Source organism: Pleurodeles waltl, chromosome 11 (genome assembly GCF_031143425.1).
Source record: "Pleurodeles waltl isolate 20211129_DDA chromosome 11, aPleWal1.hap1.20221129, whole genome shotgun sequence".
Classification (NCBI taxonomy): domain Eukaryota; kingdom Metazoa; phylum Chordata; class Amphibia; order Caudata; family Salamandridae; genus Pleurodeles; species Pleurodeles waltl.
The window spans coordinates 985,741,720-985,769,636 of record NC_090450.1 but is presented as its reverse complement, the minus strand read 5'-3'; the positions used below and the strand labels follow the sequence as shown (position 1 = coordinate 985,769,636).

At 46.5% G+C, this 27,917-nt stretch overlaps 1 protein-coding gene across 2 annotated transcripts in view; it reads left to right on the top strand.

The window, feature by feature from the left end:
* The window catches only part of LOC138266470 (catechol O-methyltransferase-like), a 102,062-nt gene that overhangs the window by 12,384 nt on the left and 61,761 nt on the right, over nucleotides 1-27,917 (top strand). For both annotated transcript variants that reach the window (XM_069215295.1, XM_069215296.1), the window contains exon 2: nucleotides 19,192-19,440. In XM_069215295.1, the coding sequence (XP_069071396.1) occupies nucleotides 19,305-19,440 (136 nt within the window). In that variant the 5' untranslated portion in view covers nucleotides 19,192-19,304. The remainder of the gene's footprint in view (nucleotides 1-19,191; nucleotides 19,441-27,917) is intronic.

Sequence of the window (27,917 nt, the reverse complement as noted above, 5' to 3'; positions counted from 1 at the left end):
CATTCGTGGTTCGCATTCCACTTTTGGAGTATATGGTTTGTGTTGCCCCTATCCCTATGTTTCCCCATTGCATCCTATTGTAACTATACATTGTTTGCACTGTTTTCTAAGACTATACTGCATATTTTTGCTATTGTGTATATATATCTTGTGTATATTTCCTATCCTCTCACTGAGGGTACACTCTTAGATACTTTGGCATATTGTCATAAAAATAAAGTACCTTTATTTTTAGTATAACTGTGTATTGTGTTTTCTTATGATATTGTGCATATGACACTAAGTGGTACTGTAGTAGCTTCACACGTCTCCTAGTTCAGCCTAAGCTGCTCTGCTAAGCTACCATTATCTATCAGCCTAAGCTGCTAGACACCCTATACACTAATAAGGGATAACTGGGCCTGGTGCAAGGTGCAAGTACCCCTTGGTACTCACTACAAGCCAGTCCAGCCTCCTACAGCAGGCCTCACTATCAAGGCTTCAAAGTGCCAGATAGGGCAAGGGGAAAGTGGTTTATCTGGGACACCTGGTAGGTGGAGAACAGATTGCACCACTTCAGGGGAAAATCCAAACTATCATAGATTGGGTTCCCCCTACAACTCAGACCCAGGTGAGAGCCTTCTTAGGCCTCACTGGGTATTACAGGAGGTTCATTAAGAACTATGGCTCCATTGCAGCCCCACTTAATGACCTCACCTCCAAGAAAATGCCTAAAAAGGTATTGTGGACAGCTAGCTGTCGGAAAGCTTTTAAGGATCTGAAACAGGCCATGTGCACTGCACCTGTCCTAAAAAGCCCATGTTACTCCAAGAAATTAGTTGTTCAAACTGATGCATCTGAATTAGGGGTAGGGGCAGTCTTATCACAACTCAATTCTGAGGGCCAGGATCAACCTGTTGCTTTTATCAGCAGGAGGTTGACCCCTAGAGAAAAGCGTTGGTCTGCCATAGAGAGGGAGGCCTTTGCTGTGGTCTGGGCACTGAAGAAGATGAGGCCATACCTGTTTGGCACTCACTTCATTGTTCAGACAGACCACAAACCTCTACTTTGGCTAAAACAAATGAAAGGTGAAAACCCTAAATTGTTGAGGTGGTCCATATCTCTACAGGGAATGGACTATACAGTGGAACATAGACCTGGGAGTACCCACTCCAATGCAGATGGACTGTCCAGATATTTCCACTTAGACAATGAAGACTCATCAGGTCATGGCTAGTCTTATTGTCCTTTGTTTGGGTTTTTTGGGGGGGTTTGTGTAGGAAAGTACCATCTTGCCTGGCATGTTACCCCCATATTTCACTGTATATATGTTGTTTTAGTGTATGTGTCACTGGGACCCTGCCAGCCAGGGCCCCAGTGCTCATAAGTGTGCCCTGTATGTGTTCCCTGTGTGATTACTAACTGTCTCACTGAGGCTCTGCTAACCGGAACCTCAGTGGTTATGCTCTCTCTGCTTTCCAAATTGTCACTAACAGGCTAGTGACCAATTTCACCAATTCACATTGGCATACTGGAACACCCTTATAATTCCCTAGTATATGGTACTGAGGTACCCAGGGTATTGGGGTTCCAGGAGATCCCTATGGGCTGCAGCATTTCTTTTGCCACCCATAGGGAGCTCTGACAATTCTTACACAGGCCTGCCACTACAGCCTGAGTGAAATAACGTCCACGTTATTTCACAGCCATTTTACACTGCACTTAAGTAACTTATAAGTCACCTATATGTCTAACCTTTACCTGGTAAAGGTTGGGTGCTAAGTTACTTAGTGTTTGGGCACCCTGGCACTAGCCAAGGTGCCCCCACATCGTTCAGGGCAAATGCCCCGGACTTTGTGAGTACGGGGACACCATTACTCGCGTGCACTACACATAGGTCACTACCTATGTATAGCGTCACAATGGTAACTCCGAACATGGCCATGTAACATGTCTAAGATCATGGAATTGTCAGCCCAATGCCATTCTGGCATTGGGGAGACAATTCCACGATCCCCCGAGTCTCTAGCACAGACCCGGGTACTGCCAAACTGCCTTTCCCGGGGTTTCACTGCAGCTGCTGCTGCCAACCCCTCAGACAGGTTTCTGCCCTCCTGGGGTCCAGCCAGGCTTGGCCCAGGAAGGCAGAACAAAGGACTTCCTCAGAGAGAGGGTGTTACACCCTCTCCCTTTGGAAAAAGGTGTCAGGGCTGGGGAGGAGTAGCCTCCCCTAGCCTCTGGAAATGCTTTGATGGGTACAGATGGTGCCCATCTCTGCATAAGCTAGTCTACACCGGTTCAGGGATCCCCCAGCTCTGCTCTGGCGTGAAACTGGACAAAGGAAAGGGGAGTGACCACTCCCCTGACCTGCACCTCCCAGGGGAGGTGCCCAGAGCTCCTCCAGTGTGCTCCAGACCTCTGCCATCTCGGAAACAGAGGAGCTGCTGACACACTGGACTGCTCTGAGTGGCCAGTGCCAGCAGGTGACGTCAGAGACTCCTTCTGATAGGCTCTTACCTGTGTTGCTAGCCTATCCTCCTTCCTAGGTAGCCAAACCTCCTTTTCTGGCTATTTAGGGTCTCTGCTTTGGGGAATTCTTTATATAACGAATGCAAGAGCTTATCCGAGTTCCTCTGCATCTCTCTTCACCTTCTGCCAAAGGATCGACCGCTGACTGCTCAGGACGCCTGCAAAACCGCAACAAAGTAGCAAAGACGACTACTGCAACCTTGTATCGCTGATCCTGCTGCCTTCTCAACTGTTTTCCTGGTGGTGCATGCTCTGGGGGTAGCCTGCCTCCTTCTTGCACCAGGAGCTCTGAAGAAATCTCCCGTGGGTCGACTGAATCTTCCCCCTGCAACCGCAGGCAACAAAAGACTGCATCACCGGTCCTCTGGGTCCCCTCTCAGCACGACGAGCGTGGTCCCTGGAACTCAGCAACTCTATCCAAGTGACTCCCACAGTCCAGTGACTCTTCAGTCCAAGTTTGGTGGAGGTAAGTCCTTGCCTCCCCATGCCAGACTGCATTGCTGGGTACTGCGTTATTTGCAGCTGCTCTGGCTCCTGTGCACTCTTCCAGGATTTCCTTCATGCACAGCCAAGCCTGGGTCCCCGACACTCTAACCTGCAGTGCACAACCTCCTGAGTTGTCCTCCGGCATCGTGGGACTCCCTTTTGTGTCTTCGGGTGAGCTCCGGTTCACTCCTCTTCCAAGTGCCTGTTCCGGTACTTCTGCGGGTGCTGCCTGCTTCTGTGAGGGCTCCCTGACTTGCTGGGCACCCCCTCTGTCTCCTCATCCAAGTGGCGACATCCTGGCCCCCTCCTGAGCCACAGCAGCATCCAAAAACCCAAACCGCAACCCTTGCAGCTAGCAAGGCTTGTTTGCTGTCTTTCTGCGTGGGAATACCTCTGCAAGCTTCTTCACAACGTGGGACATCCATCCTCCAAAGGGGAAGTTTCTATCCCTCTTCGTTCTTGCAGAATCCACAGCTTCTACCATCCAGTGGCAGCTTCTTTGCACCCTCAGCTGGCATTTCCTGGACATCTGCCCACTCTCGACTTTGTCGCGACTCTTGGACTTGGTCCCCTTGTTCCACAGGTACTCTCGTCCGGAAATCCACTTTGGTTGCATTGCTGGTGTTGGTCTTCCTTGCAGAATTCACCTATCATGACTTCTGTGCTCTCTGGGGAATATAGGTGCACTTTACACCTACTTTTCAGGGTCTTGGGGTGGGCTATTTTTCTAACCCTCACTGTTTTCTTACAGTCCCAGCTACCCTCTACAAGCTCACATAGGTTTGGGGTCCATTCGTGATTCGCATTCCACTTTTGGAGTATATGGTTTGTGTTGCCCCTATACCTATGTGCTCCTATTGCAATCTATTGTAACTATACACTGCTTGCATTACTTCCTTTTGCTATTACTGCATATTTTTGGTATTGTGTACATATATCTTGTGTATATTTGGCATCCTCATACTGAGGGTACTCACTGAGATACTTTTGGCATATTGTCATAAAAATAAAGTACCTTTATTTTTAGTATATCTTTGTATTGTGTTTTCTTATGATATTGTGCATATGACACCAGGGGTACAGTAGGAGCTTCTCCTAGTTCAGCCTAAGCTGCTCTGCTATAGCTACCTTCTATCAGCCTAAGCTGCTACAAACACCTCTTCTACACTAATAAGGGATAACTGGACCTGGTACAGAGTGTAAGTACCCCTTGGTACTCACTACAAGCCAGGCCAGCCTCCTACACAAGTGGCATAGAGTAGAGTATTGGGGAGTAGCATAGAAGGGAGTAGTGTGTCCTAGAATAGAGTGGAGTAAAGTGTCATGGAGTAGAGTATCGTAGGTTGAAGTGGCATAGAGTAGAGTATTGCAGAGTGGAGTGGCATTGAGTGGAGTAGTGTGTCATAGAATAGAGTGGAGTAAAGTGGCATGGAGATGCTTAGAGGGAGTTGCGTAGAGTCAAAGTGGAGTAAAGTGTCATACAGTGGCACAGAGTAGAGTTTAATGGAGTAGTGTCCGAATGGAGTATCATGGAGCGTAATGTCATACAAGTGAAGTGTTATATAATGAATTAGAGTGGTCTAGAGTGAAGTGGTGTAGATTGCAGTGGCACACAGTGCTGTGGAGTGGTGCAAGGTAGAGTGGAGTGGCGTAGAGTGCAGTGGGGAAGAGCGCACTAGTGCAAAGTAGTTGTCATAGAGTGCAGTGGCGTAGAATGCTTTGGTTTTGAGTAAAATGGTGTAGATTGCATTGGGGTAGAGTGCACTGGTTTAAAGGAGAGTGCAGTAGTGTAGAGTGGTGAAGAGTAGAGGGGCGCAGAGTGGAGTCGCACTGCATAGATTGCTGTGGCGCAGTTCTGTCACGTAGAATGATATGTTGCATGGTAGAGTGTAGTGGTGCAAGGTAGGGTGGTATAGAGTGCAGTGGGGAAGAGTGTAGTGGTGCAGAGCAGTTTGTCATAGAGTGCATTGGGTTTGAGTAAAGTGGTGTAGAATGCATTGGAGTGGAGTGGTTGGAGTAGAGTGCAGTAGCATAAATTTCAGTGACGTAGAGTGTCGCAGGGTAGATTGGAGTGTCGCGGGGTAGATTGGAGTGGCGTAGCATAGGGTAGAGTTGCGTAGAGTGCAGTGGCGTACAGTAGATGGTTTCAGAGTAGAGTGAAGTGCCCTAGATTGGAGTAGCGTAGAGTAGATTTGAGTGGCATAGAGTTCAGTTGTGGAGAGTGCAGTGTTGTAGGCTAGAGAGTCGTAGAGTACAGTGGTGTATAGTAGAGTGGCGTAGACTCCAGTGGTGCAGAGTGCATTGGCTTAGAGTGCATTGGTTAGAGTAGAATAGTGTAGATTGCAGTGGTGTAGTGCAGAGTAGTACAGCCATAGACTGCAGTGGCAAAGAGTGCACTGACATAAAATAGCTCAGAGTGGAGGAGAGGCGTAGAGTGCAGTGGCGTAGAATAGATTGTTTCGGAGTAGAGTGAAGTGGTGTATAGTGGAGTGGTGCAGAGTAGAGTGCAGTGGCATGGAGTAGTGCAGAATAGAGTGCAGTGGTGCAGAGTAGAGTGGCGGAGAGTGCAGTGTTGTAGGTTAGAGAGTCGTAGAGTACAGTGGTGTATAGTAGAGTGGCGTAGACAGCAGTGGTGCAGAGTGCATTGCTTAGAGTAGAATACCGTAGATTGCAGTGGGGTAGTGCAGAGTGGTTCAGAGTAGAGTGGTTCAGAGTAGAGTGGCATGGAGTGGTACAGCATAGATTGCAGTAGCAAAGAGTGCTGAGGCGTAGAATAGATTGTTTCAGAGTACGGTGAAGTGGCGTATAGTGCAGTGATGCAGAGTATGGTGCAGAGTATAGTGCAGTGGCGGGGAGTGGCGTAGAGTGGAGTATTCATGGTGTGGTATCACACTGCCATTACAGACAGTGCATCTTCAATTGAAATTACCATTACATGTGCAGACATACAGTTTTACTGCTAAAAGTACATAGCACACTCATGTTTAATATGTGGAAAGGTCATCACCTACTGTATTGATTTGTTTTGATTCTATTAAAGTATTTGTTTCCACCACACACATTCTTAAATATCTGCACATTTCATTTACAGACACTTACATTTTGTTGTGTGGTAGAAAAATAACATTCTCCAGCTTTCCCCAGCACACCCCCAGTAGCCAGGATGATTGTCAATAAATCCTCTCACTTTGAAGCCAGAGAACGAAAGAAAAACACCAAGCTCCATGGGAAGACAGAGCTTGTCGTTTGACCTTGGTCTGTGAATCACAGCACGTGAGACAAGATATGAACAAAATGTAAAGGCCTGTTTACAGAAATCGAACACTGGTGGAAGGATACAGTAAACAAAGATTTCTCTAGGGGAGGGACGAACTCATGTTGGACAGTTTAAAACAAATACAGCTAACAAATAGAAACCAAGCAAATGTGAATTATAAACCACAAAGACAATGGTAAGCAATTGGCAAAATGCATTCCCAGAGAAGCTTTCCAAATGTCCCCTAAATGTCATTAGCAAACCAGACAGCTATGTGGTCTGGTAGGCTTCAACCTAATGAACTCAGACTTTGGCCTCGTTCCCCTATATGGTTATGAAACTCCTTATAACGTACAACAGGGGGTGCTTTATCCCTTCTATTAAGAACTGTGTACTGAAAGGTATAGCCTCATGGAAGGCTGGCTGAACCTGCACACTGGACCTCCATACCCCCATCTCCCGGACCTATGCACCATAGGACACCCCTACCTCACTTGGAGGGGCGCTGTGTGAAATTGAATATTCACGATGAATTAATTATGATGCATATCAGAAGACTAGCTAAGAGATCGTGCCCTCTATAACACAGATTAATATATATTCAGAACTACCACTGCCGCCTTTGAGACCCAAAGATACCGGAGGTCTGTTGTGTACCTTTTTATTCCATGCTGCTGAAGGCGACGATGTTGAACCATCCACCTCCTCTAGCCTAACCCACACATCAGAGTAAAGATTCTGTGCCCATGAAATGCTGCCATTACTCAGAGATCTGACAGGCTAGAGTACAATACGCCATCTAACCACTGCCACAGTCAAACTGCACCTTGCTATTTAGGGCCTTTTACACACTCACATATGGGCATGGACTGCACTCACTGTATTTTCCTGTAACATTGTAAAATGTGTGCCGATTTATTCTAATGCATTGATATGAACTTGTATTACTAATGCCTTGGTCGGCTATCAACAGGGCCTCTGGAATTATGCTTTTGTGCGCTGCAGTGTTTTTCACATAATTATGTTTGCCACATCTACCATAAAATCAGTCATCTGCTGCATAATTTGCAGATTTAACTATACACATTTCTAATTCAAGAGGTTGAAAAGTTACTAAAAATGCAGCAACGTGAGTTTCTGCACAGTGGACGGCCCCTTTGCAGAAATTGACTGGTAACATTTATTTTGTTTGTTGTTCTATTTAGGTGTTAAACTGGCACTAATGAGGTGCAACCTAAGCCCAGAGAGTTATCAAGTGCAAAAATGACAAAATAACCAAAATAATAAAATACCATCACATGCTACATAATTTGCCTCTGCTTGCCACATATTTTAGTCAACCATTCCATATAATTTGGCCCTCTCCTGCCCCATAATTCCATAGTACCTGTTACCGATATATCCACATGTAACTGTTATTCTTTATTTGCCAATTGTTTGTCTGTGCTCATGAAACTTGAAAATTAATTAAAAAATGATAATACAAGTCAAAGAAGAATTCTAAAAACAGAAAAGATAATGTACTTCAATATGCTAAAGTACGTAACAACATAAATAATACCAATAGCCAAAACTTCCCAAAATGAATCATGACTTCTCCCTTTTACGCACGCTGTAATCCATCCTTTCATTACGTAGATAAAAAAACATTAGGCGTAAATGTTAGAGATAACCTCCTAGTAGCTTAATTGTGTAGTGTGAAAAGGTCAAATCTGTTCTTCCCTGTTCCACCAAACGGTGTGATCCTCTGCAAATACAAATATTGTATTTCACAGAGTATCCTTTCTAGCCTGCAGGCATCAGGCCGACTGGCATTGTGCTCCCTCTTAAATCTTCTTCATTTTCCTGCAGGGCTTGTCTTTAAGGCGGCAGGTGGGGGTAAGGCCGAGGATGGCAGCAATCCGCAAACACTGTTGTCCCCTCCCCTCCCCCCCACCTTGCTCCCTTTGTTTTCTCAGGTACTTAATGGGGACAGCTGTAAACAGCACAAAAAAAAGGGCAGAGGGCATAGGTGGCCTCCTGATTCACCATCATTCTGTGACCATCAGATCGGTCACTGATAACTGGAGGCAGATCAGCAGTTCAATTGCAGGGCCATTATAAGTAGCGCTTTTGTGCCCTATTGGCCCTGCCAATCATAGAACTGAAAGGGGGGTATCTATTGTCTCCTTGTCCCCCCCCCCCCCCCCCCCCACTCCAATATTCTGTGAAGGTCGCAGAAGAGGTGGAGGCATTCAAAATGGGTGTGAGAATGCCCTAATAGGTTGCAGTCTTCTACAGTCTGTGTGTTGGGGGGGACGGGGGGCAGGGGTCCGATTGGGCCCCTGCACGCATGAACTTGATCATGGTAGTGGTTTCTTCTGGGTTGATGACGTGCCATGTGGTTGGCATTCGTTCATGGATAAGATAAGGAGACATTTGGCGAGGTCTGGCAGGTCCATTTGTGGGTTGAAGTTGCTGTAAATGGAGGTGATTTTGTTGCTGAAGAACTGAGAGGGATTTTCACAGAGGTCCTGTGAGGGGTGATCGAGTTTGAGGCACCCACTGGTGATGTGAAATTCTTCACAACAGAGAATATTTCTTTACTTCTGTTGGAGCTAGCATCAATGCGGTGCATTTGGTGGCGAGGATCATTTGTTGGTAGCATCTCGGGGTGAATTTGAACGTGCTCCTGTCTGTAATCTCCTGGCTCATGGCCCACGTATGCTCTAGTTGTTTGCAGTGGTATTTCACCAGTTTGAGTTCCTCTGTGTACAATTGGCCTTGGTGTAGATCTTGTTGTATTGATGTGTATGGGGGGGGGGGGGTGGAAGCTACTAACAAGTCCATATACAACCTGTAAGTATGTCTGATACTCAATACCAACAGGTGAGCAATGTATATTAATTGAGCAGGGGGGTGAAGATAAAACATTGTTTCGAACAAGTAGGGATTAACACATTTGAATTATAAAGTCATATCACATTTCACATAATTCACTTATTTACCTTTTTAGGCGCACAAGGACTAGACTGCATGTTAAAAACCTAAAAAATATGTTTATCAAGGGTTAATTAATTCTGCTAAACAGTGTGGGCGCTGCGTATGGAAGGGCTAGCATCCTGCTGAGAAGTGCTGCTACTATACTAATAGCAGAGTGGCAATGCTACAAAGTGCTAGTAAGATACTTTACTTTAAGAGTAACGCATCACTGCGTAGAAGTACTGCCCATTAAAGGTTTAATGCCCCTGGTGAGAAATGCAGGTACTGTGGTATTAAAAGTAGGGCACCTCTGCTGAGAAGTCCTGGAACCATCTGATCAGTAGTGTAGTAGGAATGTTCAGAGATGTTTGTAAGATATTTTACATTAAAAGTAATGCCTCACTGCATGGAAGAACTGCCCATTAAAGGTGTAATTAACCTGCTGAGAAGTACTGTGAAGGACCTGCTGAGAAGTACTGTATAGGACCTGCTGGGAAGTGCTGGTATAGTAACTTTAAAGGTATTGCAGCCCTGCTGAGAAGTGCTGGTGCCATCCCTTTTATGGTGCAGTAGCAGTGCGTTTGAGTGCTCGAGGGTATTTTCATTAAATGTGATGCACCACTGTTCGGATGTACTGACCTTTAAGGGCCTTTTATTTTTAACCCAATTTGTGTTGCTCTTGCATCGCGAAATGTGGAGCAAGAGCGACGCAAAGCTTAAGTCAGATTTTTGAAGGTACGCAACGCCACTTTGCATGGCTTTGAATGGCTTCCAAAATCTGGAGTAATGCAACGCAGCACAAATCTTTGCATTGTGTTACTCTGCGCAAGGGGGATGTTCCATGGGCGTTGTGTGTGTGTTCCGACACAACTCCCATGGCTTTTGACTCATTTCCTGATTTACCAGACCTAGTAAACCTGGGAATGTGCCAAAAAGATACGCATCTCCAGGGGAGGTGTAACAAGAAGCAATATCTTTTATTTCTCCTAGGTTTTTCCTCTTTCTGTGTGTGCTGCATTCTGCAGCACACGTAGAAAGAGGGAAAAGCTCCCAGAATTGTTTTTGTGCAGGAATGTGTCCCTTCCTGCACAAAAACAATCCTACCTACAACTCGGGCACCCTTGCACCGTGGTGCAAGGGTGCCTGAGTTGGCGTTAGGCTGGCCATTGTGCACCAGCACATGGGAGAAGGACAGCAATGCATCGTATTGGATAAACATGGCACATTCCTCTCCTTACCCTGTGACGCATGACAGCGCAGCAAGGTGACTTGCTATGATGCCCTGTGCCACAAAAGTCATAAATATAGCCCTAAATGTTTAAGGGATCCCCTGGACAAGGCTGGTACTGTGTGAATAACAAGCCCATGGAGCTCTGGTATCAGGGAAGCCATTAAATGGAAGCAAACTATGGGGCAAGTGCCCAACTGCAAATGAGTATTTCTGCTTTAAGGAGAAAACCTGGTCCCACCAATACATATGTTCGATTGAGCAGTCACTACTTACAGATGGAGGAGGTATAGAATTGATCTAACCTAAGTAATACCACTCAATAAAGATCAGTTTCTATAGAATGTTGTATCTTACAAAAAGTGTAGGTCTTCTATGGTCAGCGTCTATGGGGTCCTGGAGGATGTGCGAAACTTACTTTGTCGTAAACAGGGTGGTAGTCATCGAATCAAAGATCATACGCAGCTCTTGAAACCATGTGTCCTGCTGGTCTGACCTGTCACCTTCATCGTGGCCAGACTGGGAACCCAAAGCAACCCTGTCAAATGTTGTCAGGCCAGCCCCCATAGGGCGCACAGCGAGCAAGCCTGACGACTACTATGGGGCTTGGGGGTTCTGCCACCGCCCCCCAGGAACATGTGGGAAAAAATGGCAAAAACAGTGCATTCTACAGCATGTTTTTCATTATGTATTCAATTGTATTCGTTTTTAAAGAATAGTAAATGGTAGCTTACATTGCACCAGGATACAGCAATCTTTACTGGGGCTCTTTAATGATTCCCTCACCATCACCCTCTAAGCATGCCCCTCATCTCTCCATAATCCTCTCTCTCACTTGCACTTCATTGGTTGTGTAGCACCTCTCTTACCAGTGTAGGGTGTTTCCACCCTTTACATCACATACATACAATGACTTATACTTGTGTACATCAGTGTATAGAACATGTTACATAAGTCAGAGGGGACTACAAGGTGTAGGGTTCACATGTCACCCATACTGGTAGGCATTTTGTAAGAGTGCTTGGTCGGGGGGGGCAGGAACTCAGGATTCACAATGTAACACAGTGGTTAGGGTTGACTTTACTAATAACAATTTATTTCTACCCAAGCAAATCCTTTTTAGAAAAATTAGGATAATCTAAGACTGGGGAAAAAACATATCTTTCTAACCGGCGCCATGCAGTTTGCATGCAGCTCTTTGATGGCAGTTCATAGCTCACTGTGCTAGATTATGATTGTAACTTATGCACTGCAGAGTAACAAAAGAATCTGTGACAAAAGCAGTATCCACTGAGCTGTGCACATAAAATACTGTTCCGTAATCTGCATAGTACAGGTTCTTTGCAGCAGGCACATTAACCCTCTGTGCTACCTTAGATGAGTCAAAACTGCCACTAGACAAGATCTCCCTCCAGCAGGTACATTTATCATCAGAGTTATCTTGGCCTTGCGTGTAGGGAGATTGCACCAGGATCTCAGGAGCTTTGAGGTCCTCATAGGGGAAAAAAAATCCCAAAGCTGGAACCACAGAGAGGGCCCAACCTCAAAAAGGAGTGGTGTGGCTGGTGAAACAGGGACACTGACAGGATTCAAGGGAACCGCTCCTTTTAACTGGAGCTGGTTGACTTCTGGCTGTTGCATTCATCCAACGTACTTCAAGACTGTCCACGGGTGGGACAAACTGGTCAACAGTGGAGTACGTGGTGCCAGTCTCTAGTTGAGATGAGACAATGTTCAGCGAGCATTGACCAGACCAAAGGGGTACCACGGTAACATCTGCACTCTGGTTTAGTATTGGGGGTGCAGTAGAATATTCTAACCTTCCCACATCATGAAGGACCCCAGAAGAGTCTTTGTAGCAAGGTAGACATTTCAGCGTGCCTCTTGGGGCATCTACATGCATGATAACGTCCCTCTGAGTAGTGCAATAGACACTCCCCGCTGTCCACTGGACCGTGGGTGAGGGTCACAGTTCCAGGTTGCAAGGGGCGAATACAAAGGGTTGGTTGTGGGAAACATGCACAGGAAGGCCTGGCCGGTGCCACCTTGCCCTAAAATCCTCTGCCTTCCTGGGAGGCTGATGGTCCTTTGGTTTGGTTGGCAGTCCAGGTTAGCTGGGATGCAGATCCTTGTGACTTCTGGGGGGAATCATCTTTGAGTCAGTCCTTCATACAGGGTTAAGTCCAGTGTGCTGGGTTCCACCTTCTCTCTCCAGATCAGCTGTTCTATCCTAAGCAGAACACAGCAGCGTTAGCAGTGCCCTATGGTCCTAGACTGACATCCAGCCAGAGACAAAAGCAGCAACCCAGATCTTGCTCAAGGTACCTTGTGATTCCTCTCAAAGTAAGGGGGGTAGGTTATGTTCAATTAAAGGCATCCAACACAGCAGCAAAGACTGTACCCTTCGCAACCGCACCGTCCAGTGATGCTGGAACACTTTTCAGAGTGAGGGTGTTGCCATCAATGTTACATCACTGAACTCGTAGGGATTCTGAAAAATCCAAGCATCGCACAAAGAACAATTGTAGCAAATGAGCCACACCCACTCACCAGGAGAGTGGTATGGGTGTGGTATGTAGCTGGTGTTTCATTTAGGAACAAACTGCCATAAATATGCTACTAAAGCTTGGTGTAGTAGCCACCGTCATTTACAGAGAGCATATTTTCCATTGAAATGACCACTAGGTTTAAAGAGACATTCAGGGCTATATTTATGACCCGGTTTGCGTCGAGTTTGCACCACGCAACTTGGTACATGTGCAACGCAAACCTTAGGTGTGGTTATGGACCCATACAAGGCCACTTTGCATGGCTCTCAGTGACTCCATAAATTAGGAGTAAAGCAACGCAGCCCAAATTGCTGCGTTGCCTTACTCTGTCCTGGGTGGCATTCCTTGGGCGTTGTGTATGTGTTCCCACACAGCTACTATGGTTTATGACGCATACATAGATTTATCAGAACAGGTAAACCTGGGAATGCACCAGAGAGAGAAATATTTTTATTTCTCCACGTTTTTTTTCTCTTTTTCTGTGTGCTGCATTCTGCAGCACATATAGAAAGAGGAAAACGCCTCAGGGGATTGTTTCTGTGCAGGAAGGTGCCCTTTTCTTAACAAGGAGTGAAAGGATGATGCCAGGATGCCTGCGTTGGTGGTAGACAGCCAAAACTGCGGCAGCGCAGATGAAAAGGCAGGAATGCACCATATTCTTTTAAATGCAGCACATTCTTGTCTTTTTCTGTCACGCAGTGCAGAAAGGTGAATTGCTGCGCTCTACTGTGTGACAATCCCCATAAATACGCCCGCAGTGCTACTGATAAAACTATGTTACGCTCAAAAAATACTGTGTGGAAAACAGGTGCTGGCAAATATTTGTCATTTGGACATCTCCAAGTAAAGTGTCTTGATCTGTTTTTAATCCTATTAATATCCTTATTTCCTTCACACTTCAGAATTAGAAAAAAAAGTGCTTTGCTTGCCCTTTCCTAACTATTTACTTTGAATTATTTGTACAGCCCATTTATAGCTATTTACATTTTGTTGCTGTTCTAAGAAAGCGTCAGCCTTTTCTTCATATCAGTGAGATTGTCACGTAGTTAACTTTACAAGATCCTCACTCTTCTCAGTCAGAGAAAGAAAAGTAAACACCAATCTCCATGTTAAAAGAATAAGCAGCAAATTGTCAGACTAGGCTGACGTTTGAGTCTGTCTTTTAATGCACAGCAGATGTGATAAGATAAAAATAAATTTACCAGTCCTCTTTGATGCTCGTTCACCTTCAGAAACCACCATAATTATTTTAGGGGTCCTGCAGCCCTACTTCCAGTGCCTGTGCAACTGAAAACTACCCCGACAGCCCCAAACACACATGCAGCCGAAAGTGTTCCAGGGACTGAGGTGAATATGGCAGACTCAAGGCGTGCGCAGTGCAACACTAGGGAAAGGCCGGCCCAGTGGCGTAACAAAACTTGAGGGGCCCCACTACAAAGTACATGGATCCCCCACTTTCCATTCCCGGACCCAGTCAGGCCAAGGGCCAGACTCAGCCAGTGTTCTGTGCTGAGGGGGCCCCTTGGAGCTTGCCCCCCCCCGCAGGGACTGTGGGGGCTAATGTTAGGGCACTCCCTTGCTGTTGGTGAGGCAAGGACCCCGGAGGGCCCCTAAGGGCCGCACACTGTGCAGTGGTGTAGCCAGTGTGTCGTTGACTCTAGTGCAAGGAAGGAAATGGACCCCCTGTTTCAACCATGAAATTCAGCGATAATCGGGGTTCAGTGGGCTCATCTTTGCCCTGGTGTAGGGTGACCAGACTAACCGGATTTCCCTGGACAGTCCCGGTTTTTAGAGGACTGTCCCGGTGTCCCGACGCTTCTCTTAATTTTAAATAAATGTCCTGGTTTTTAGGACAAAGGTCAGATTATTAAATAAATGTCCCGGTTTTTGGGACGAAGGTCAGATTATCTAGGGAAGCATAAATTAAAGAGGCCTACAAAGTATGAAATAATTAAAGTAATTTATCTGTTGCTGTCAGGCAACACAGTCCCCTGTCTGCTCCCAGCAGAGAGAGGGAGTGGGGAGCAGAGAGAGGCTGGTGGGGGGGCGGGTTGGCGGTTGCGGATGGGAGGTCAAGGCATAGCTAATTTTATATATGTAGTCTTGTAAATGTGTGTATATATGTGTGTGGATGTGTGTGTGTGTGTATATATATATATACACACACACACACACACACGTATAGGCACACATTCACAAAGCTACGCACAAAAACGGGACAGGCCAGATATAAAAGTGAGAGTAAAGTCTTTAGTCCTTCTTTTATGTCTGACCTGTCCTGGTTTTTGCTCATCAAAATCTGGTCACCCTACCCTGGTGCGACAGCACCTACTGTACCAATGGAAGCTATGCCCCTGGCTGTGTGACCAAGAGTCTGACCCAAGTGTGTGCCGCACAGTGGTATGTGATGCTCTGAGAGATGCTGCGCTGTCCGTGGAACTGTGGGTACCAATCCCAGCGACAATGATGTAGTGGGGAGCGGAACTGCGTCCTCCCTGAGCCGAAGCCAACCCACAGAGGCCTGATGGGAGCCATGCCTGGGAGAAAGGGAGAGTTGTGGAGGGGAGGGTTTCTTCCAGGGGTTTCCTATGAGAACGTCTAGCTGAAAACGAGCAGTATACCTAACTGCATGAACCCCCCCCTCCCCCCATCTAGGACATATATGACCGAAGCGAGTAGGCTGAGAAGATCTGATGAAAATGGTGGAATCAGTACCAGAGCCCAGTGCAAAGGAATGACACCTGAAAATCAAACTTTCCAACCAATCAGAAGAGGGGACGTCTTCACGGCCTTCCCGCCCAAGATTCCATCTACTGAGAGAGTGGGACGTGGACATACAGACAATAACCAGACACCTTGCTGTAGCTAGGGTTTGTTGTGCTCATGGCGTGCAATCAGGTGCCTTGGCAGACTTAGGGTGGGGCGTGTATTCAAGCCTAGAAGCCAGACAAGGGCGAAACTGCTTCAGAGCCACTTGAGAGCAGAACGAGGGAAGCCACGGTAGCCTTCACTCTTGTGCAGAGAGTGAACATCCTCCTCGTGGGGGGCGCCACGACAACACACAGACTCACAAAAACAACACATCTGCGCGCGCCCCCCCCCCCCCCCCCCACTTACAGGAGGCTGGGTCGATTTCACCAAAACAGCCAATAGATACCTCTCTCTCAGGAGTGAAGTTAAACTACCCAATAATTTCACCCATCTGTGGTACCCCCCAATCAAGCAGAGGTGACTACTTTGTTGGGGAACAATTTGGAACCTGGTGAACGCCTCTGTTTGTTTCAAGCAGGCCGAAGAGACTAGGGAACTGGACAAAATGAGGGGTAGCTCAGCTACCACCTAGGACAAGAGGGCCTCTAAGAAAAACTATCCCCTAACCCACCCTTGAGTTTTTTTTTTTACAAATTAAGCTGTGGGAGGTGCACTGCGAAGTAGGACACCATACCAAGGCACAACTTCCATATCATTAGGCCAGACACCCCCCACTTCATCTAGCTGGATTCAGATGCTGGTGGGTGGGGGGGATGTCACTGCTCACAATGCGTGGTTCTTTGAGACTCTCTTCCTCTGCCCCCAGAAGATCTTGAGATACTACCACAAAAGCCTGAAGCCTCGGGGTGTCCTTCAAGCCAACTAGACTTGGCCTGTTCACCCCAGCTTGGTCACTACCACCTTCAGAGCTCTCATTACACATGTTCTTTTTCACATCCTGTTGACAAAGCAGATTTTCCAAAACTGTTACAAAATGTAGACTTCTTTCTATAAAAAGCCTACTGTTTTGGTGGGGGGTGCGGGGGGACAGGTGCATTCATCTCCAAACTCTCTCTTCCGAAGAAAAATACATGGGTGAAACGCCACATACTCCCCTCCCCCTTCAGCACGAACTTCATATTGCTTCACAGCCCAGGAAATAAGGGACATAGGACATCATCTGTATATTTTTATGTATCCACCTTCAACGTATACACGGGCAAATATTCTCTCTCGTGCTCTATTGCACTAAAGTACAGACTTCTGCCCCTCTTATGGTAGAAAAAAGCCCATGGCCCTGTGACCCTCATATTAGACTTTGCACAAGTTCTTTGATTTTTAGCAGACATATTATGATATACGTGTTTTTAGTATGCTGTGAAATGTCCTTAAAATAATTCACCATGGCAAAGCCAACACGGAGCGCTCCCTTTTCCATTTTATTTTACAAATCAATCTTTATTTAATGTCCTCAATGTGGGTGTGTCTAGGCCGGTGCTTAATTTGTGCATATTGTTGCCGGTGCGGGGCACCGGCACTTATTTTTGAGGGCCGGCACTTTTTTTCTGCCTCAAGCCTTTACTGTGAGCAAAAGACACATCTGGGAAAGACTGAGGAAGAGAAAAACAAAAAAGCGTCACAATGGGAGAAAGCAGAAAGCTGCAAGAGTGAGCTGAAGGGGCAGGGTGTGGCTGCAAATGGATTGAAGAGGCCTGAGAGGACTTCAGGATTACACTGCCTCAGTATTGCGTGTTCGCACATTTAATTGCAGCAGCCGCGTGTTTAAGAGGAGGGCTTTAGGCACCGGCACGTGTTTATTTACAAATTAAGCACTGGTCTAGGCACGGGTGTGCAAACAGCAGGCCGCCTTTGCACGAGAGCTGCTTTCACGCGCCGCCAGGTGAGCCCGTCTCGTGTCCGCCTCTTTATTCTCCCAGTTAGATACTCACTGCGCATGCGATTTGTCTACACAACCAGGTATTCACTCGTCGACAACAATCTTTGTGTTTTCCTTCATTCCAATATTCAATTAATGTGCGGTGAACGAATTTGTAAGTAGATGTTTAGATTGACGCACAATTTATGTGGCTGTTTTTGGTGGCACCACGGTTTAAATTTGACAAATGTTATTAACAAGTTTTTAATATGGAAAACCAGTGTGTGTTGGGGGTCGTGGCACATATAAAATAAAAAAAAAAAAACTCTAAATGCTCCAAAGAAAGGTGTCCTGTGCTCCCTGTCACGCCTTCAGCCAATTCTCGGTATTTAGCCAATAACACGTTGCATACTGGGATTTGTAGTCCTATAATACGAAACAATCCAAAGCTACATCTTCCTCCAAGTAAAGAACTTATTGTGTTCAGGTATACACTAGAAAGCTGGTTCCTGCCTGCTCTAAGTGAGGACAAGGAGTGGGCCTCACTCTTTTCTTTTTGTTGCAGCTCTCCTTGTTTTTTTTATGGTCTGGCTTGACAGTGCAGCTGTTGCCAGACAACTATTTGAGAACACCAGGAGAGAGGCTTTGGCTCCACCCACACGTTAGGAGCCATGAGTACATGTTTTGATTGGGTAGAAGTTGTTGCTGCCACAAAAAAGTGCTTGCTTCTCCACACAGCTGTGATCATTTTGATTATTTATCCAGCTGCCTGAGGTTGAACTTTCAAGGGGGCACACACATGCTGTTAAATTATCTGAGATAAGTAGATAATGTATGTGTTTTTTTCTGGGAGCAGCAGATGGCAAGAGGGCAGCCATCAACCTACATGGATTTTTAGGTCTGGCTTGACAGTGCAGCTCTCCCTTCACACCAGTATTATTCTACAGTTCTTTACTTCTACTCAACTACAGATCCAATCTCACACTACTAGTAAATGTTCACATTATCATTCTTTTAAAGTCAGACCTATTGACATTGCCAATGCTTGTCCTCAGACAGCACAAATGTCTTACTTACCCTGTCTTCCAGTTCATGGCATCTTGGTTCTGAAGTATGATTTTTTTTTTTTATCCGGCCTCATAAGTGCCAGCATGTAGGGAAGGGATATAACATTAAAATGCATCCATTGCCACTAATAAGTTAGCCTTGTCACACATCAAAACTCATTAACAGATGTATTGGTGAACACGGATTCAAGATTGACTTGGCGCTGGACTTACCCACCAGGCTAGTCGAACAAACCTTAGGCAAGGCTGTTTCTGGTTGCACTGGTGCTACGCATCAGAGGTGTACCCCCAAATGTGACAGGCATATTTCTGAGTGTTTCCAAAAGGAACTGGCTGCAGTTTTGAGTTGGGGTATGTATCAGAGGTGCACCCCAAGTATGTTTTTGTTGTTAGTTGTAGAGAGGATACAAAAGTCTCAGCAAGTTGTGAAAACGAGTATATTTTAGGGCTCTACGTCTACCTGCAGTAATTATAGTAACACTTCTGTTTGTCATCTTTTGTGTTCTCAGTACTGTTGCCATCCTCGTCAACTTGTGTTCAGTTTCGCTCAGCTTCAGAACTCGACACCGGTTCTGCCTCACTCTAGAACCCGCTGTCCCGCAAGAGGATAATCACATCCATCATGGCCGACAGCAAGGAGCAGCGAACTCTTGACTACGTGCTGCAGAACGCGGTCCGTGGAGACCCCCAGAGCGTGCTAGACTTCATCGACAAGTTCAGCGAGAATGAGTGGGCCATGCACGTGGGAAACGTGAAAGGTAACAAGGCCAGAGGGGGATTCTGGAGCAACAGGCTGCGTCCGCTCAAGAAGGTCAAGCCAGTTGGCCAAGAGTTGGGCCATATTTCCAATCTAGAACCTGTTCAGAGCTCGGTGGTAATGGAATATCCTTTGGTTTCTGGAGCAAATCCTATAACAGGAAGAAAAAGCAGCCCATAAGCCCTTCCTCAAATAATTGGAAGATTTCCCATTATCCCCAACTCTTACTTAGGTCCTGAATGTTTAAAATATTCGATACTAATACATTTACTGAGCTGCACCTACTTCAGCAGCCATCACTATAAGACGCTTATATATTTCTAAGATGTGACGAAAGTTTTTGCAACAGTATTTAGGTAAAACTCCACTAAAATATTTTTCAAATGATCCACCATGTTGATCAACCTCTGCAAGAATATTATTACATTTTTTTCCAATTGAAGTCTTGTGTAACAAATAGGTCCAGTTTAAAAACCTAGCGTTGTCTCCTCATCATTTTAAGGTGGAACTTTAGTGAGACAGTGGTCCATCCTGCTCTCCTGTATTTGATCATAGTGGAGGGGTTGAAGTGGAACAATACGATAGGACTCTTCAAGGTCATATCTAGAAGTCCTACCTTCAAGCATGGCTCCTCCTGGGGGAGAAATAAAGTTATTTTAAAATCCATCTTCTACGTGGGCCACTAAGTATGAGTGAATGAATGAATAACTGTATTGCAAGATTACTTAAAATCATTGCAATCTTCAACCAATACAATCATAATATGTCTTTTCAGAAATCCGCATGCAGCTATAAATCTGGGGGTTCCATACTTCATAAAAGAATAGAAACTTATACAAAGGGCGTAATGTAGTACGTTCATCCAAATTGTTCATTGAAAATGTGCAAGTAATGACAAGGTATAACATAAACTTTCATATGGATTAAAAGTTACAAAAACATCATGGTCTGAAGTTTTAGATAAAAAATAAAAGAAGATTGGCCGGTGATTGTAAAGAAAAACAAAAATCTATGATTTGTAATGCCCAGCAAAGCACCTGTGAGTGTCTCAGGGCGCTGAATTGTAGGCATGGGGAGATTAAGGGCCTAATTTTGAGTTTGGCGGAGGGGATTACTCCATCAGAAGCGTGATGGATATCCCATCCGCTGTTTTACGATCCCATTATATCCTATGGGAATCGTAATACGGAAGACGGGATATCCATCATTTGTGACGGAGTAGCCCATCTGGAAAACTCTAAATGAGGCCCTAAGTGATTTGCCCAGAATCCCAGGATGTTGAGCGGACGCGGAGACTTGAACCTGGTTCCTCCAGGTCTGAGGTCGGCAGCTCAGCCCGTAATGCCACCACCCCATCCCTCCCCCCACCAATTACAAGTGTGCGGACAGAGTGCACAGCCCCCCTCTTGGAACGAAACAGAGTTATAACAAACTAAGCATGTTCAGAAAGTTTTGGTTAAAAACCAGGAACATCGACCAGCCGCTTGAAACAATGTTCAAATATGGGAGATGCAGTTCAGGGTCACCCTCGTACGACTAAACCAGATGCCGCAGTATACGCGGGGGCAGTACCCTGATAAAACGTATACAGAGAGCACAATAAGGACTCTCGTAAACAATCATGCATTAAGAGTGTGCAAGCAGTAACACAGTAGCAACCAGCTTGGAAATTGGCGAATGCACGGAATAAAGTGCAGCGTCTGCCGCGTGCACCAGAGCAAAATGGAAGATAAGAGTCTTCCAGATAAACTACAAGACAAAAGAGGGAGTAGGAGGAGAGAATGCCGGGGTTACCCTCCTTAGTGACCCCCCCTTTTAATCATACCGCCACTAGGGTAGGTATTAAAGTATTATAGTTCAGAGTAGACCGGTATTTTTAACCACTTTAAGATCCCGCCTCCTATCTTTTCTTCCATTTGAGTGATATAGATTATATATTACAGAGTGCTCCCACGTAATCTGTAGGTTGCAAGACGCCCCGTTCCACAGAGGAACGGGAAGAATCCAATGATGAAGCATGAAACCAAGGGGTACCCCTAGTGGGTGAGGGTTTTTTTACGGAAAATGTATCACTTTTTCCTGTTCTTTTCCAGTAAAGACTCCTTTTTTTCCCCTGCTGGGATTTCATGTTTTGTTACATAGTTCCAGGTAAATTAGACAAGTGTTTAGTTGTTGTGTTTGTTAGAGCATTGCCAAGTTGCTTCTCTCAGACAAGATCTTGCCACCAGCATAACTCTTCCGAACTTGGACAGGTCCGAGAGGAAGGTGCTTGGAAAGAGAGCTGCAACAGCTTCTATACATGTCCGTGCCCCCTTAGGCAGGAAAACTGGTATTCGTGACCTCCATCATAGCTGTACCTAGGTAGGACAGCAGCATATGGGATGCAGCAAGGCCTCCTTTCGGTATTTGCAAAGCCTGCATCCTATGATGTGTGGTAGCGATTGCACATTCAAACTTAGGGCCTGATTACAACTTTGGAGGAGGTGTTAATCCATCCCAAAAGTGACTGTAAAGTGACGGATATACCACCAGCCGTATTACGAGTCCATTATATCCTATGGAACTCGTAATACGGCTGGTGGTATATCCGTCACTTTACTGTCACTTTTGGGACGGATTAACACCTCCTCCAAAGTTGTAATCAGGCCCTTAGTTCTTTCATCTGCAAAGGCACCAGCCTGATCCACAGAATCTCTTTCAAGCATCTCTTTCCCAAGGCTTGGCTCAGGTATGGCTGAGTTTTGTGGGCCTCAAAGGATGCAATAAGGGCCGTGTGCCATTGTTTTTCCTTATGTCTGGCGATATCTGCTTCCCATGATAAATGATGGACTTGTTTGTTTATTACACTTCTTTTATGGCCGGGTAACTTATTCCTTCTGTTTTTCCAGGTCTCAATGGCTAGGTTTAAGGTCTCCACTGCCTTATTTAAGTAACTGCTCCAGGGGTTGTTCTTTGCTGCATATATTAGCTTCAGCGCCTCTTTCATGGAACCTACTGCAGCATTCAGGACCCGGTAGTATACTTCACAAGCGTGCACAATTTTTTTTTTTTTTGTCTAATACCATATTCCAGTTGTATCAGACTGTTGCCTGTTTGTCGAGGTAGCTGAAAGATATGCTTGTGGCCCTGACACCGGGTTTTCTCTAATAAAGACTCACATTGCCCTGATAATGCTTGTTGTGCGTGCCTACTGTGGGCAACAGTTTTGTTTCGATGTCCCTCCTAATTGCTACAGGCCTTGGGCTATATAGTTTTCCACTGAGTTTACGCAGGACATATATGGTTGCCTCGGCTTTTGATTTAATCTTGTGCTGATGTGCAGTCACTTTTCCCATGTCACTGAACCATGCCTGAGATAGTTCTAACTTCTTGCAGATGCTATGGTCTAGGAGCCCAACTCCATCTGTGCGATGTCTTTTTTGCATATTGTTTTACCAAAGTTTCACCACTTTGGCCTTACTTGGATTGACAACCAGGTAATTGCATTCATTAGAGGAGAGTAATGCATCTATCACCTTCTTGAGGCCTGTTTTTGTGTGGTCAAGCAGTAGCTAGTCATCTGCATACTGCATTAAGTGCACCTTCTCCTGGCCTATCTTTGTGGTAGCTAGATTGGCAAACTTTCTAAGAACTATTGCATCTCTCGTGAGACTAGTTGGGCACTTTTATCGGTTATCAGTTCCTGTGGTACTCCTTCCCTGAAAAATTCTTCCTTCAGGAAAATTATCCCTGTTCTGGTATCTATAGAAATCACACATTTTGTTACTACCCACTTCGACATGTAATCAACCAAAAGAATTACATTCATTATGTGGTAAGGGATAAAGAGGACCTGCAAAGCCAGACCTAGTTTCTTCCACGGTTCATCCGGAACCTCCACAGGAGAAAGTGGTGCTTTTGATGTAACCTTATTTTTGTAACTCCTGGCACACAAGTATAGGAAAGTGCCACTGTTGGCAAGGTTACCCCCCACACTTTTTGCCTAATGTTGATGCCAACTTTGATTGAAAGTGTGCTGGGATCCTGCTAACCAGGCCCCAGCGTTCTTTCCCAAAATCTGTACCTTTTGTTTTCACAATTGGCACACCCGTGCCACACAGTTAAGTCCCTTGTAAAAGGTACCCATGCTACCAAGGGCCCTGTGGCAGGGTAAGGTCTCCAAGGGCCGCAGCATGTATTATGCAAACCCTGGGGGACCCCTCACCAAGCACATGTATACTGCCTTTGCAGCTTCTGTGTGCTGGTGGGGAGAAAAAGACAAAGTCGACAGGGCCTGTGGCATAGGTAAGTCACCCCTCTAGCAGGCCTTACAGCCCTAATGCAGGGTGCACTGTACCACAGGTGAGGGCATAGCTGCATGAGCAATATGCCCCTACAGTGTCTAAGTCCATTCTTAGACATTGTAAGTGCAGTGTAGCCATATTGAGTATATGGTCTGGGAGTTTGTCATTACGAACTCCACAGTTCCATAATGGCTTCACTGAATACTGGGAAGCTTGGTATCCAACGTCTAAGCACAATAAACCCACACTTATGTCAGTGTGGGCTTTATTGAAAAATGCACCCAGATGGCATCTTAGAGATGACCCCTGTATGTTAGCCAACTTGCTAGTGCAGGACTGACCGGTCTGTGCCAGCCTGCCACTTTCAGACAAGTTTGTGACCACATGGGGTGAGAGTCTTTGTGCTCTTGGTGGTCAGAAACAAAGCCTATCCTGGGTGGAGGTGCTTCACACCTTCCCCTGCAGGAACTGTAGCATCTGGCAGTGAGCCTCAAAGGCTCAACCCTCTGGTTACAGTGCCCCAGGTCACTCCAGCTATTGGAGTTGCCCAGCCCCTGGACAAAGTCCCACTTTTGGCAGCAAGTCCGGTGGGAAAATTAGGGAAAACAGGGAGGAGTGACCGCCCCAGCTAGGACTACCCCTAAGGTGTCCAGAGCAAAGGTGACCCCCTCCCTGCATAATCCTCTATCTAGGTTTGGAGGACAGGGACCAATAGGGTTAGGTTTGTGCCCCCTTCCCCAAAGGGAGTGGGCACAGGAAGGGTGTAGCCACCCTCAGGGACAGTAGCCATTGACTACTGCTTTCTAACCCCTGTAATGCCCCTAAATCTTGTATTTAAGTGCTTCCCTGAACCCAGCTCACTAGATTCCTGGCAACCGAACAAGAAAGAAGAAGGACTGCTAAGCTGAAACCCCAGCAGAGAAGAAGGAAGACGACAACTGACTTGGCCCCAGCCCTACCGGCCTGTCTCCTACTTCAAAGAACTTGCACAAGAACAGCAATGTATCCAGTGGGACCAGCGACCTTTGCCAATCTCCAGAGGACTGCCCTGTGAGAAAGTAGCCTCTTTCTAGCCTTGTTACCCCCACTTTTGGCCTGTTTGTGAGTGTATGTCAGGGTGTTTTCACTGTCTCACTGGGATCCTGCTAGCCAGGGCCCAGTGCTCATAGTGAAAACCCTATGTTTTCAGTATGTTTGTTATGTGTCACTGGGACCCTGCTAGTCAGGACCCCAGTGCTCATAAGTTTGTGACCTATAGGTATGTGTTCCCTGTGTGATGCCTAACTGTCTCACTGAGGATCTGCTAACCAGAACCTCAGTGGTTATGCTCTCTCATTTCTTTCAAATTGTCACTAACAGGCTAGTGACCAATTTTACCAATTTACATTGGCTTACTGGAACACCCTTATAATTCCCTAGTATATGGTACTGAGGTACCCAGGGTATTGGGGTTCCAGGAGATCCCTATGGGCTGCAGCATTTCTTTTGCCACCCATAGGGAGCTCTGACAATTCTTACACAGGCCTGCCACTGCAGCCTGAGTGAAATAACGTCCACGTTATTTCACAGCCATTTTACACTGCACTTAAGTAACTTATAAGTCACCTATATGTCTAACCTTTACCTGGTAAAGGTTAGGTGCAAAGTTACTTAGTGTGAGGGCACCCTGGCACTAGCCAAGGTGCCCCCACATTGTTCAGGGCCAATTCCCCGGACTTTGTGAGTGCGGGGACACCATTACACGCGTGCACTACATATAGGTCACTACCTATATGTAGCTTCACAATGGTAACTCCGAATATGGCCATGTAACATGTCTATGATCATGGAATTGCCCCCTCTATGCCATCCTGGCATAGTTGGCACAATCCCATGATCCCAGTGGTCTGTAGCACAGACCCTGGTACTGCCAAACTGCCTTTCCTGGGGTTTCACTGCAGCTGCTGCTAACCCCTCAGACAGGTTTCTGCCCTCCTGGGGTCAAGCCAGGCTTGTCCCAGGATGGCACAACAAAGGACTTCCTCTGAGAGAGGGTGTTACACCCTCTCCCTTTGGAAAATGGTGTGAAGGCAGGGGAGGAGTAGCCTCCCCCAGCCTCTGGAAATGCTTTCATGGGCACATTTGGTGCCCATTTCTGCATAAGCCAGTCTACACCGGTTCAGGGACCCCTTAGCCCTGCTCTGGCGCGAAACTGGACAAAGGAAAGGGGAGTGACCACTCCCCTGACCTGCACCTCCCCTGGGAGGTGTCCAGAGCTCCTCCAGTGTGCTCCAGACCTCTGCCATCTTGGAAACAGAGGTGCTGCTGGCACACTGGACTGCTCCGAGTGGCCAGTGCCACCAGGTGCTGTCAGAGACTCCTTCTGATAGGCTCCTTCAGGTGTTGCTAGCCTATCCTCTCTCCTAGGTAGCCAAACCCTCTTTTCTGGCTATTTAGGGTCTCTGTCTCTGGGGATTCTTTAGATAACGAATACAGGAGCTCATCCGAGTTCCTCTGCATCTCTCTCTTCACCTTCTGCCAAGGAATCGACTGCTGACCGCGCTGGAAGCCTGCAAAACTGCAACAAAGTAGCTAAGACGACTACTGCAACTCTGTAACGCTGATCCTGCCGCCTTCTCGACTGTTTTCCTGGTGATGCATGCTGTGGGGGTAGTCTGCCTCCTCTCTGCACTAGAAGCTCCGAAGAAACCTCCCGTGGGTCGACGGAATCTTCCCCCTGCAACCGCAGGCACCAAAAAGCTGCATTACCGGTCCCTTGGGTCTCCTCTCAGCACGACGAGCGAGGTCCCTCGAATCCAGCAACTGTGTCCAAGTGACACCCACAGTCCAGTGACTCTTCAGTCCAAGTTTGGTGGAGGTAAGTCCTTGCCTCCCCACGCCAGACTGCATTGCTGGGAACCGCAACTTTTGCAGCTACTCCAGCCTCTGTGCACTTCCGGCGGAAATCCTTTGTGCACAGCCAAGCCTGGGTCCACGGCACTCTAACCTGCATTGCACGACTTTCTAAGTTGGTCTCCGGCGACGTGGGACTCCTTTGTGCAACTTCGGGTGAGCACCGTTTCACGCATCCTCGTAGTGCCTGTTTCTGGCACTTCTCCGGGTGCTACCTGCTGCTGAGAGGGCTCCTTGTCTTGCTCGACGTCCCCTCTGTCTCCTGACGCAATTTGCGACATCCTGGTCCCTCCTGGGCCACAGCAGCATCCAAAAACGCTAACAGCACGATTTGCAGCTAGCAAGGCTTGTTGGCGGTCTTTCGGCGGGAAAACACTTCTGCACGACTCTCCATGGCGTGAGGGATCCGTCCTCCAAAGGGTAAGTCTCTAGCCCTTGTCGTTCCTGCAGAATCCTAAGCTTCTCCTGTCCAGTAGAAGCTTCTTTGCACCCACAGCTGGCATTTCCTGGACATCTGCCCATCTCCGACTTGCTTGTGACTTTTGGACTTGGTCCCCTTGTTCCACAGGTACCCTTGACTGGAAATCCATCGTTGTTGCATTGCTGGTTTGTGTCTTTCCTGCAGAATTCCCCTATCACGACTTCTATGTCCTTTGGGGAACTTTAGTGCACTTTGCACTCACTTTTCAGGGTCTTGGGGTGGGCTATTTTTCTAACCCTTACTATTTTCTAATAGTCCCAGCGACCCTCTACAAGGTCACATAGGTTTGGGGTCCATTTGTGGTTCACAATCCACATTTGGAGTATATGGTTTGTGTTGCCCCTATCCCTATGTGTCCCCATTGCATCCTATTGTAACTATACATTGTTTGCACTGTTTTCTAATACTATTACTGCATATTTTGGTATTGTGTACATATATCTTGTGTATATTTGCTATCCTCATACTGAGGGTACACTCTGAGATACTTTTGGCATATTGTCATAAAAATAAAGTACCTTTATTTTTAGTATAACTGTGTATTGTGTTTTCTTATGATATTGTGCATATGACACTTGTGGTACTGTTGGAGCTTCGCTCGTCTCCTAGTTCAGCCTAAGCTGCTCTGCTAAGCTACCATTATCTATCAGCCTATGCTGCTAGGCACCCTATACACTAATAAGGGATAACTGGGCCTGGTGCAAGGTGCAAGTACCCCTTGGTACTCACTACAAGCCAGTCCAGCCTCCTACACCCTGCATCCAAAAAGGACCAAGAACTCCAGTGGACAGCGGTCCTGTCCAAAAGAAACAATGCCTAAGA